This window comes from Notolepis coatsorum, assembly GCF_963971535.1.
Source record: "Notolepis coatsorum genome assembly, chromosome: 13".
Taxonomy (NCBI): Eukaryota; Metazoa; Chordata; class Actinopteri; order Aulopiformes; family Paralepididae; genus Notolepis; species Notolepis coatsorum.
In genome coordinates, this window is record NC_140177.1 from 24441972 (window position 1) to 24454565 (window position 12594).

Here is a 12594-nt window from a genome sequence, read left to right on the forward strand (position 1 = left end):
ACAGCTGGTACTATAACAGCTGGTACCGTAACAGCTGGTACCGTAACAGCTGGTACTATAACAGCTGGTACTATAACAGCTGGTACTATAACAGCTGGTACCGTAACAGCTGGTACTGTAACAGCTGGTACTGTAACAGCTGGTACCGTAACAGCTGGTACCGTAACAGCTGGTACTGTAACAGCTGGTACTGTAACAGCTGGTACTGTAACAGCTGGTACTATAACAGCTGGTACTATAACAGCTGGTACTATAACAGCTGGTACCGTAACAGCTGGTACTGTAACAGCTGGTACCGTAACAGCTGGTACTATAACAGCTGGTACTATAACAGCTGGTACTGTAACAGCTGGTACTGTAACAGCTGGTACTATAACAGCTGGTACTGTAACAGCTGGTACTGTAACAGCTGGTACCGTAACAGCTGGTACTATAACAGCTGGTACTATAACAGCTGGTACTATAACAGCTGGTACTATAACAGCTGGTACTATAACAGCTGGTACCGTAACAGCTGGTACTATAACAGCTGGTACTATAACAGCTGGTACTATAACAGCTGGTACTATAACAGCTGGTACTGTAACAGCTGGTACTGTAACAGCTGGTACTATAACAGCTGGTACTGTAACAGCTGGTACTGTAACAGCTGGTACCGTAACAGCTGGTACTATAACAGCTGGTACTATAACAGCTGGTACTATAACAGCTGGTACTATAACAGCTGGTACTATAACAGCTGGTACTATAACAGCTGGTACTATAACAGCTGGTACCGTAACAGCTGGTACTATAACAGCTGGTACTATAACAGCTGGTACTATAACAGCTGGTACTATAACAGCTGGTACTATAACAGCTGGTACCGTAACAGCTGGTACTATAACAGCTGGTACTCACGTGAGTGTTGAGGCGATAGGACATGAGCTCGAACTCTCCGTCGGGGGGGATGAAGGAGATGGTCCGGTCGTTCTCGAAGCGAGACAGACGGACGCACTGGTGGAACTTGACATCCTCGAGCTCCACAGATTTACTCTTCCCTCCTGCAGAGGGAGGAAGAGGACAGGGAGCGGGTCAGGGGGCGCGGGCATCACACAGAGGGAGGAAGAGGACAGGGAGCGGGTCAGGGGGCGCGGGGGTCACACAGAGGGAGGAAGAGGACAGGGAGCGGGTCAGGGGGGTCACACAGAGGGAGGAAGAGGACAGGGAGCGGGTCAGGGGGGTCACACAGAGGGAGGAAGAGGACAGGGAGCGGGTCAGGGGGGTCACACAGAGGGAGGAAGAGGACAGGGAGCGGGTCAGGGGGGTCACACAGAGGGAGGAAGAGGACAGGGAGCGGGTCAGGGGGGGTCACACAGAGGGAGGAAGAGGACAGGGAGCGGGTCAGGGGGCGCGGGCATCACACAGCGGGAGGAAGAGGACAGGGAGCGGGTTAGGGGGCGCGGGCATCACACAGCGGGAGGAAGAGGACAGGGAGCGGGTCAGGGGGCGCGGGCATCACACAGAGGGAGGAAGAGGACAGGGAGCGGGTCAGGGGGCGCGGGCATCACACAGAGGGAGGAAGAGGACAGGGAGCGGGTCAGGGGGCGCGGGCATCACACAGAGGGAGGAAGAGGACAGGGAGCGGGTCAGGGGGCGCGGGCATCACACAGAGGGAGGAAGAGGACAGGGAGAGGGTCAGGGGGCGCGGGGGTCACACAGCGGGAGGAAGAGCGTACCCCGACGTGGTGGTCGGTGCAGGGGGAGGGGGGGGGGGAACTCACGTCCAGTGTTCTCGAACAGAACCTTGTCGTTGAGACCCAGCCGCAGCTCAGGCATCCCCGACAGGAACACGCGCATCTTGATGGAGCCGACGATCTCACTGCGCAGGACGTTACCATTGGCGCTGACCTTGAGAGACAGGAATACAGACGGAATGAAATATACAGTTTTAGCAGCCCTGGTGAATTCGAGGAAAGCATCTGTTCACACACAACACACACAAACAGCGAGAGGGCTGAGCACACCCCCCGCGGACTGACACACACACACAAGGACGTTTACAAGCTCCCCCACCAGCAAACCCCCCCCCCCCCCCCCCCCGGTCAGGCTTCTAAAGCCAGCGGCTCCTACCAGCAGGTTGACTGACTCAATGACGTCCAGGAAGACCTCATTCTTCCTGTACTTGATGCCCTCTGACCTCCAGGAGACGGCGTTGGTGACCGTGGCGGGGGGGCGAGGGGCCCCGGTGTCCAGCTTGTGTCCCTCCTGGGTGATGTATCTGGGGGGGGGGGGGACAAGGACAAAATGTAAACAAAACCGGAAGCCAGTGAAGGGGCTGTCTGGGCACACAGGAGCCCTACGACAAGCATCAAAGAAAAGGAGAAACTCATGTTTACTGAAGGAGTGTCTGAACTATGGCTATACTTAGAGAACACTGGGGAGTTGCACAACTAGCCTGCTATATGTTGACAAATACAGTCAACTTGGGTGAAAAGGATATTTGTAGAAGATGAGTAACTTTGTAAAAAGAAAATACACAACCATCTTTAATAGCACATGTTCCTCATTGAATGTCAAGTGTTGTTCTCAACCATTTTGGTACCCAACCACTGTGGACTGTACCCTGTGACAGACTTTTTTTTTTATTGTTTCTCTTGCTACTTTCTTTCCTTACTTTTGGTTGATTTAGCAACATAAGTGCTTGTACCGTCTGATCCTGCCACTCACTACAGTTCACTACTACTGTTATCATTACTACTTGCACTTTGCTCTATGTTCTATTATCATTAATACCTATCCTACTTGTACCCCCCCCCCCCCGCTATGCTGCTATGACACTTGAATTTCCCCAAGGGGATTAATAAAGGAATTTCTGATTTTACTCGTGTCAAGAGAATGCTGGGATTATATTAACATAATCTCCAGACCTTCAGCCATCAGACTATACAACGCAGTACTGTGCCTCACTAAGCACAGTGACCGTGCAAACTCTGGCATATCACATAACACATATTATTGTTGTACACATGTATTACTGTACATTTTTGGCTGTGTATTTTAGAATGTATACCCCTGACTGTATTTTTATTCTTATTTGTGATTTTTGACTAGCTAAATGTTTATTGTGAGCGATCTGTAGTGCTGAATTTCCCTCAGGATCAATAAAGTATTCTATTCTTGCTTTTCTTGACCTTCCAATCACAGCTGTTGCTTTCCTTGTCCGAGGAAAGCAACAGTTGCGATTTAATTTAATGCAGGTCTTTATTCGGCATGAAGGACACACATGCAATGGGCGGCACACACACACATGCATTTGTTTTTAGTTACCGCGCCCCAGGGACCAATCCAAGTGCTCCTGCCCGTCTTCGTCAGGGACGCGACAGCGTTAGCGATCTGTTTGTGCATGTTTTTCCATTGGGTTTCTCTTATCGGGGGCGAAACCCTTGCGAGCACGGGGAGAGCATGCAAACTCCACACAGAAAGGCCTGGGAGATACCCCACCTGAGTACCTGGCAACGCGGAAACCTGGTCCCCAAGCGGGAATCGAACCCTGGACCTTCTTGCTGTGAGGCGACAGTGTTAACCACTACACCACCGTGCCGCGGTTTGAGGATCGCGAAAAGAGGGCGGGGTTGGAGAGGGGTCAAGTATGACTGAAAAGGATACCCACTCTTGTAGGATTTTGCTGTCAGTGGTCTGAGGGTAGCCGAAGTCCATCAACTCGTCCATCAGCTCGTAGATTATAACAAAGTTATCTCTGATGCTCTCCTCTTCCAACTCCTTGAAATACTCTGAGAAAACCTGAGGAGGACAAAAACAAGCTTTAGAAAGCCGGCTGTCCACTGTATCATATTACACGTGGCTGTAGCCCCTGCCTGGCTTCAGAGAGTGTTTGGACTGACACTATTCACAAGCTATTGAGACGTTATTGACCCATGCAGCATTCTCCAGGGGTGGTCGTCCAGGGCGGCGTTCAGAAGGCTTGCTCCGTGGTGGATTACCTCACTGTGAAATCACTACCATCTGTATATTTTATTGTTGTGGCGGTTTCAATTGCATGATTAATAGGGGTGGGAATCACCAGTTTCATCACGATACGATACGATATCGATTCTTTGGACAACGATACGACGATATTTGCCGATATCACACAGTCTGCCACGATACGATACGATTCGATTCAGGTGCCTGCGATCGATATGAGGCAATATTATGTGCCCATTTAACACAATCAGTCACATTTAGATCAACTAAAAAAAGGCTACGGAAATATCAATTGATGTTTTTATTTTTGAGCTCTTCCAGACATTTAAATGAAAAACAATCTATTGTTTTTAATACAAATAGACCTCCTGTTAACTTTTTATATATTGAGCTTTAAACTTTAAGTAAAATGTTTTGGAACTCACAACACGCAAGCTAAAACCCCTTCCTCTCCCAAACTTCCTACAATTGTTTTATGTTGCATGATGATCATGAATACATTTATTATGTATTCATGTTTAAATATCAACATTATCTGTCCATCCTCAGTAACACACACACACACACGCACACACAGAATGCCCCTCCCCCAGTCCCCCACAGAAAGGTAGACTGCCCCCGGCCCTCCTCCTTCCCCTCTCCTCTCTCCTGTTCCCTCACGGTTAGCTGCTTAGCTTAGTTAGCTTAAGCAGCCAACGTGACGTTCATTTAGATATTTAACGCGACGTGGGCATAAAGGAATGGCGACGATGCAAAGCATGTTAGATGCATTTGACCCGTTGCGGGGGAAAAACTGCACAGACTTATATCAGGTCGCAAAATAGACGCTCTGTAGCGCTGCTCTGCTGAGTTTCACAATACTGGGCGCCGGCGGATATGACTTGCGGGATTTTCAAAATAAGAGTATCGTAATATGAATCGATCTTTTTACGTTGCATCGATCCTATTTGATTATTGATAATAGATCGATATATCGATCTGGATCGATGTATCGTCCCACCCCTGATTAATGGCCTCGTTTTTACACAATATTAAAAGGAACATGCCAACATTTTGGGAAATTAGCTTATCGTCTTCTCCAGAGAGAGACAAGAAGATCGACAACAGTTTCTTCTCTGTGCGTTCAGTAGAATGCTATCTGGCTGCACATTAGCCTAGCTTAGCACAATGAATGGAAGCGGACATGACCGGTTAGCCTTCTGGAGAGGTGTTAGTTGGACAATGCCTAGGCTAATCGGTCAAGTCCACTAGAAACTGGTATCCATCTTCTTGTCTCTCTCTGGAGAAGACGGTAAGCTAATTTCCCAAAATGTTGGCGTGTTCCTTTAACTTCTGTGGCACAATACCCTGCTGATAACGGCTTGTCCTGATTTCTTGGTAACGTTGGACCTACGTACAGACAAGTGGGGAGGTCGGGGCGTTAAAGCTCAGTGGTGGCGAGCCTACAGTTGGCGATACATGGAATGTGAACCAAACCATTGAACACGACAGGAACAAACAACTGTGTTGCTGATGGGGAAATGACATCCTTGCAGTGATCCACTGATGCCCTCTCTCTCTGTCTCACCTAGTCGGAGTAGAGCTTCTACTTTGTCCTGACTTCCCCACGTGCCAGTACGTAGGTCCAACATCAGCACGGAAATGTGGATAAGCTGTTATATCAGAGGAGTATTGTGCCACAGACATTAATACTATGTAGAAACTAGGCCATTCATGAAATTGAAACTGCCACAACAATAAAAGAATATAGTAATTTCACAACAAGGTAATCAACAACGGGAAGCTACCCTTATGAATGGGGGCGACAGTGGCTCAGGAGGTAGAGCTGGTCTTCTGGTAATTAGAAGGTTCCCGTTGCATGGTTGCCTTGGCCATCGGTGTGTGAATGTGTGAGTGAATGGGTGAACGCGAGGCATAAGTTGTAAAACGCTTTGGATAAAAGCTCTACATATATAAATGCACCATTTACCGTTGACCATGAACACCGCCCTGGACAAGACCCCGAGAATGTTGCACGGGTGAGCCAAAAGCATCTCAATGGCTTTGGAATAGTGTCTGTCCTGTGTGTCTGTGGCATAATAGATGGGATAGAGACGGTGGGCCGAGGAATCATACCTGGACAATTTTGTAGAGGAAGGAGAAAACCAAGGAGACACTTGCGTTTTTCTTAGATGTCGCAACAACTGAGGTGATGTGTGTTAAGGAAAGGAAACACAAAACAGTACCAACCGTACAGGTGAGGACACAACACTAATGGTTCGTTCTCACCCAAAGCAGCAAAGTCTAGCAGCGCGGCTGCTTTCAATTCATTTCCGATGCAGAGGAGCGTGTGCAACCACAAGGTACACGATGTAGAGGAGCGTGTGCAGCCACAAGGTACACAATGTAGAGGAGCGTGTGCAGCCACAAGGTACACAATGTAGAGGAGCGTGTGCAGCGGCAGCCACAAGGTACACAATGTAGAGGAGCGTGTGCAGCCACAATGTACACAATGTAGAGGAGCGTGTGCAGCCACAAGGTACACGATGTAGAGGAGCGTGTGCAGCCACAATGTACACAATGTAGAGGAGCGTGTGCAGCCACAAGGTACACAATGTAGAGGAGCGTGTGCAGCCACAAGGTACACGATGTAGAGGAGCGTGTGCAGCCACAAGGTACACGTGAGGTACTGCATACGCTCCTTTACATTGGAAATTAATTGAATGCAGCCACACTGCTAGACTTGGCTGGAGACGGTCGGAATGGCCCGGTTATGTTTTAAGGTAGAATCCGCCATGCCGCCAAACGGCGACCTCTAGGCAAAAAGTCTTGGTACAGCGCTTTGTTTACATTTGTTTGTTTTGTTTTGTTATACAGGTTGGATTTGAGTGGGTATAGGGCGGGTATTTGCACTGCTGGCCACACCTTAGAGACTGAGGTGTGCCCAGCAATAGCAACCACGCTCGTATATACCCACTGAAATTCTATTTATCAAAACAAAACAAAGAAATGTAAACAAAGGCATAGTACCAAGAGGGGGCTCTTTTGCCTAGAGGTCGCCGTTTGAAGGCATGACCGATTCTACCTTCTTCAACTAAAGGCGTGGAGAAAGTAGAAGTGACCAGTGCCAAGGATACGATACAGGTTGTTGTGTTTGATCCACATGAAGCGGACTCCCCCGTGGGACAGGATCGGGGAGAGGGCCCCCTCCTCCTCCCCGTCCATCAGGAGAGTCATGAAGTGTTCGATCTCTGACATGTCCACATCTCCCCGGTAGTTGCGACACACCAGGACCTGAAAAGAACACAAAATAGCCTGATAAATATCTAGCCGGCAAGCCATACGTTTTCAAAACAGCTGGCGACGTTGTCTCTTGGTGTTCTTGCAAACCCAACGTTAGTTCCCAGGACTATTAGCCACCTGATTGATTGATTGATTGATTGAAAATGTTATTAACAGATTGCAGAATAGGTACAGTACAGTACAGCTCAATACATACAATTGTTAAGGGGATGCAGACCAGAGAAAGACTTTCGTCTTGTTTACATCAGGGTCCCCTATTTTCAATTCATCATAACATATGACATACACAACATACAGATAGACAGTACTGCTACATCTATACATTTATGACATACCAGATGTGCAAATACAGTACTGTTATCCCGCAGTGATTATAAATGACGGTAGCTGGTTAGCATCATTCGTATTTATTTTTATTTTTATCAAATACCCAGTTTAGCCGTGACAGCTAAATAGCTTGTTATGTATGCTGGTTGTAAGCACGTATCAATGCATATAAACCAAAGCCGAAGCTAACGTTAGCATGTCAGCTACACTAAACGGCCAAACCATTCATATTCCTGACGTTAGCCAGTTAGCTTAGCCAACCAGCAGTAATAGAGAGTTCCGTTACCTTTCCTTTTAAATCCAAGACATACACAGCACTCGCAGACATCTTGAACAAACTATACCGCTATAGCGGCGGGGTTCGTTTTTCACACTTTATTGAGAATATTGGACTCCACTTTCTAAAATGAAGCAGTCTACACTTTCAATCATAATAATACTGAAATGGAAAAGACACCCTTCCTTCTTTTGACATAGGCACCGAGCGAGCTACTGCCCCCTACCGACAGGAGTAGCCAGCCAGTACCAGTACAGTAGTAGTGGGGAGGTCCAGTGATTATTCCACAGAATTGAAAGGATATTATATGTGTCATTTCTGGTCGGTATGTAGTGTGGCTGCTGTAGACTATTCTGCCGTGGAGTAGGCGTACATTATTAGGATTCAAGAATCTAATCTACGAATTCCAATCTGGCTTCAGAACATCCCACTCCACTGACTATTTGAACGACCACATCAAACAAGAGGTGGACGCGGGCAAATACTGCGGCATGGTCATGCTGGACCTACAAAAGGCCTTCGACACTGTCAATCACTCCATTCTGATTGACAAGCTAAAAGCAATTTAGATTGTGTATCAGTGAGCTGGATGCAATCCTACCTGGAGGGGAGAGAACCAGTGGTGCAGTGGCAAATTGACAGTAGGTCAAACGCTCCTTGCCTTGAAATAGAGAAGCTGAAAAAGGTAGCAGCGTATGAAACTTTTGTATCACAAACAGTACTGTATTTGCAAATCTGGTATATGTCATAATTTTGTATAGATGTAGCAGTACTGTCTATCTGTATGTCATGTATGTCATATATGTTATGATGAATTGAAAATGGGGGACCCTGATGTAAACAAGACGAAAGTCTTTCTCTGGTCTGCATCCCCTTAACAATTGTATGTATTTAGCTGTACTGTACCCATTCTGCAATCTGTTAATAAAGTTTTCAATCAATCAATCAATCAATCAATCAATCAATCAATTCAGCCATTGGGTGGGACGGTCATGTGACCCAAATCAGCCAATGGAAGCGAGGGTCCTTAAAGTGTGGGTCCTTAAAGTGTTGCGGTCCTGAGAGTGTTGGTGCTCTCGTCCTGCAGCTGGATTGATTGATTGATTGAAAAGTTTATTAACAGATTGCAGAATGGGTACAGTACAGTACAGCTCAATACATACAATTGTTAAGGGGATGCAGACCAGAGAAAGACTTTCGTCTTGTTTACATCAGGGTCCCCCATTTTCAATTCATCATAACATATATGACATACATGACATACAGATAGACAGTACTGCTACATCTATACATTTATGACATATCAGATTTGCAAATACAGTACTGTTTGTGATACAAAAGTGTCCAGAAAAGGAGTGTATATACATTTGGCGTAGAAACTGTACATTGGAGGAGGTTGGTTGGGTGGGGTGGGGTGGGGTTGGGTGGGTTGGGTGAGGGCTGTACATTGGAGGGGGGGGGGGGGGGGGGGGGGGGTGGGTAGGGGACACACACACATTTTACACTGTACATTGGAATATTGACAAAGCCTTACTTGGTCATTTACTGTACAACTAGGTTAGGACATTTGTAGGGGCCAGTTTCGAATTGCAGTCTCACGTAGGTGTTTTTTGAGAGTGTTTTTGAAAGTGGGTAGTGATTCACATTCCTTTACAGCTTTAGGCTAGAGGCTAATCTTTCCTGTGACAAAATGGCATCCAATGTAATAAAAAAAGTCAACCAACGAACGCGATTCTTGTACCGGATCTCCTCTCTGATAAACAAGAATACCCTGAAGACTCTAGCAGGAGCACTCATTCAAGGGTACTACGACTATGCTTGCACCTCATGGTACCAAGCACCTCAAAGGCACTAAAAAACAAATTACAAACATCTCAAAACAAGCTGGTCAGACTACTGCTTGACCTGACTCCTAGAACCCACCTCACCCCTGCCCACTTTGACAACCTAGGATGGCTTAGAGTAGACGACAGAGTACAGCACTGCAATGGGCCTGGTCTACAAGATACACTATGCGACCAAGGTACCCATGTACATGTCAAAATACTTCCCAAAGGTCAGTGAATACCACGATCACAACACCAGAGGGAGCTCCACAAATCATGTAAAACCCAGATTCGGCTCAAACAAGGGACTAAACACGTTTAGCAATATGCCACATCAATGTGGAACGCCCTGCCTAAAGCTGTAAAGGAATGTGAATCACTACCCACTTCAAAAACACTCTCAAAAAACACCTACGTGAGACTGCAATTCGAAACTGGCCCTACAAATGTCCTAACCTAGTTGTACAGTAATGACCAAGTAAGGCTTTGTCAATATTCCAATGTACAGTGTAAAATGTGTGTGTGTCCCCTACCCAACCCCCCCCCCCCCCCCCCCCACCTCCAATGTCAGCCCTCACCCAACCCACCCAACCCCACCCCACCCATCCAACCTCCTCCAATGTACAGTTCTACGCCAAATGTATATACACTCCTTTTCTGGACACTTTTGTATCACAAACAGTACTGTATTTGCAAATCTGATATGTCATAAATGTATAGATGTAGCAGTACTGTCTATCTGTATGTCATGTATGTCATATATGTTATGATGAATTGAAAATGGGGGACCCTGATGTAAACAAGACGAAAGTCTTTCTCTGGTCTGCATCCCCTTAACAATTGTATTGAGCTGTACTGTACTGTACCCATTCTGCAATCTGTTAATAAACTTTTCAATCAATCAATCAGGCAGGGCGTTCCACATTGATGTGGCATAATTGCGAAACGTGTTTAGTCCCTTGTTTGAGCCGAATCTGGGTTTTACATGATTTGTGGAGCTCCCTCTGGTGTTGTGATCGTGGTATTCACTGACCTTTGGGAAGTATTTTGACATGTACATGGGTACCTTGGTCGGTAGTGTATCTTGTAGACCAGGCCCATTGCAAGTTGCTGTACTCTGTCGTCTACTCTAAGCCATCCTAGGTTGTCAAAGTGGGCAGGGGTGAGGTGGGTTCTAGGAGTCAGGTCAAGTAGTAGTCTGACTAGCTTGTTTTGAGATGTTTAAGAGACGATACTATTGCCTCACAGCGCGCCCGTCAGCGCGCGGCCCAGAGAGCGCCGCTGGCTCTGCGGCTCTGCAGCTGCATGCTTCTCCGGGAGTCCGGTTGGATAATGCCATGTAAAAAGTCGCATGCCTGACATATCGGCATGTAACTCGAGAACCGAGGCACGGATTTTGGCGATAGAGATGGCATTCGAACGGCAACGAATAGCGCTTTATTCGGTAATTTATATGTTCGGCGAAAAATGCATCCCCGAGCCTTCAGATGCTCGCAAAGGGCCGTGAAACTGAAACTGAAACTGAAAAACAGTGAAACCCCGGACATTTCGATGAATTAATACCCCCCCCCCCCGGACGCCCCGGACAGGGCGTGAAAAGAGGACATGTCCGGGCAAAAGAGGACGTTTGGTCAGCCTACCTGTGCTTTTGTTATGTAACACTGGCAGAGAACAGATGGTGGAGATAAACGGTACTCTACCCCCCCCCCCCCCCCTCACAGTGAGCTGTGGTGTTCCACAAGGAAGCATATAGGACCGCTACTGTTCCTACATTGGAGGTGGTTGGGTGGGTGGGTGGGGTGGGGGCAGGGGCGTCCATTTGGTATGGCAAGGTATGGCACTCACCATACCTTGGCAAAAAAAAATGTAAAAAAAAAAAAAATGTTTTACAATTTCTTATGTTGATTTAGAATTCGAATGTCAACATTATGAACGAAGCTTCGAACTATTCGGTACAGCCCTAGCATGTTTTGATATAGTCAATTATCTCACTTTTACTAGGTGACTTTTGCTGTGACTAACTGAAATATGCCCAAAAAAAAGGAAAATGGACATAGGGAAGTTTTCTTTATCAAAGGGCAGCAGAGACAAGTGATACAGGGACACAGGTAAGGTCTGGCTGCCTGTACGTTAATGCCAAGCAAGCAGTGCAAAAATGCTTCCGCATTCGTCACCGCACGCTAGTGCGGTAAAGCGCCCTTCTTTTCAGACAAATGCTACCGTGCGTGCACCGGCGGCGGCGTGCTCGCTCAGGTGCGTGCGTGCGCCGGCGTGCTCGCGCGAGGTGCCCGCGCATGCGACACGAGCGGAGCTCAATATATATAAGTCACCGCCCCTAAATTCAGTATCTAGCAATAGCTCAATTGGCAAGGACACATGGCTGTGGATCCTATGGCTTGTTTGCTGGCGAGTTCGAATCCCATCGAAAATATTTTTTAACGTGATTTTTTTTTAACGTGTATTCTTTCGCCGATTAAGGTTAGGCATTGTTTCGGAGTTGGTTAAGGTTAGAACGGTTAAGTTTAGGCGCTGTTAAGGAGCTGGTTAAGGTTAGAGTTTGTCAAAGAGAATGGCAATATAATTTCTATGGTTAAGGTTAGGCATGGTTTCGGAGTTGGTTAAGGTTAGAACGGTTAAGTTTAGGCGTTGTTAAGGAGCTGGTTAAGGTTAGAGTTTGTCAAAGAGAATGGCAATAGACAGCCTATTTCCGCGCGACCTGGGCGCTGGGCGGCGGAAAATGAAAGGCGCATTACTGCATGCCACTACGGTAAGTTTTTGCACTGCTTGCTTGGCATAAAGCTACACGCGGTCTGCCTTAGTGATTATAATAGTGCAGTTCAGCATTCAGTAACCCATACTTTTTGTGAATGTGTTTTTGATACTACATTCTGTTGAACACACACCTCAAAACCGTAC

At 47.0% G+C, this 12594-nt stretch overlaps 1 protein-coding gene across 1 annotated transcript in view; it reads right to left on the reverse strand.

Moving 5' to 3' along the window:
• The window catches only part of ap1m1 (adaptor related protein complex 1 subunit mu 1), a 55778-nt gene extending 47736 nt beyond the window's left edge, over nt 1-8042 (reverse strand). The window contains exons 1-7 of the mRNA XM_084327504.1: nt 7862-8042; nt 7083-7239; nt 6082-6149; nt 3653-3783; nt 2113-2260; nt 1764-1890; nt 901-1043 (exon numbers count right to left, since the gene is read on the reverse strand). Coding sequence (XP_084183630.1) covers nt 901-1043; nt 1764-1890; nt 2113-2260; nt 3653-3783; nt 6082-6149; nt 7083-7239; nt 7862-7903 — 816 coding nt within the window. The 5' untranslated portion in view covers nt 7904-8042. The remainder of the gene's footprint in view (nt 1-900; nt 1044-1763; nt 1891-2112; nt 2261-3652; nt 3784-6081; nt 6150-7082; nt 7240-7861) is intronic.
• Nucleotides 8043-12594: the final 4552 nt, after the last annotated feature.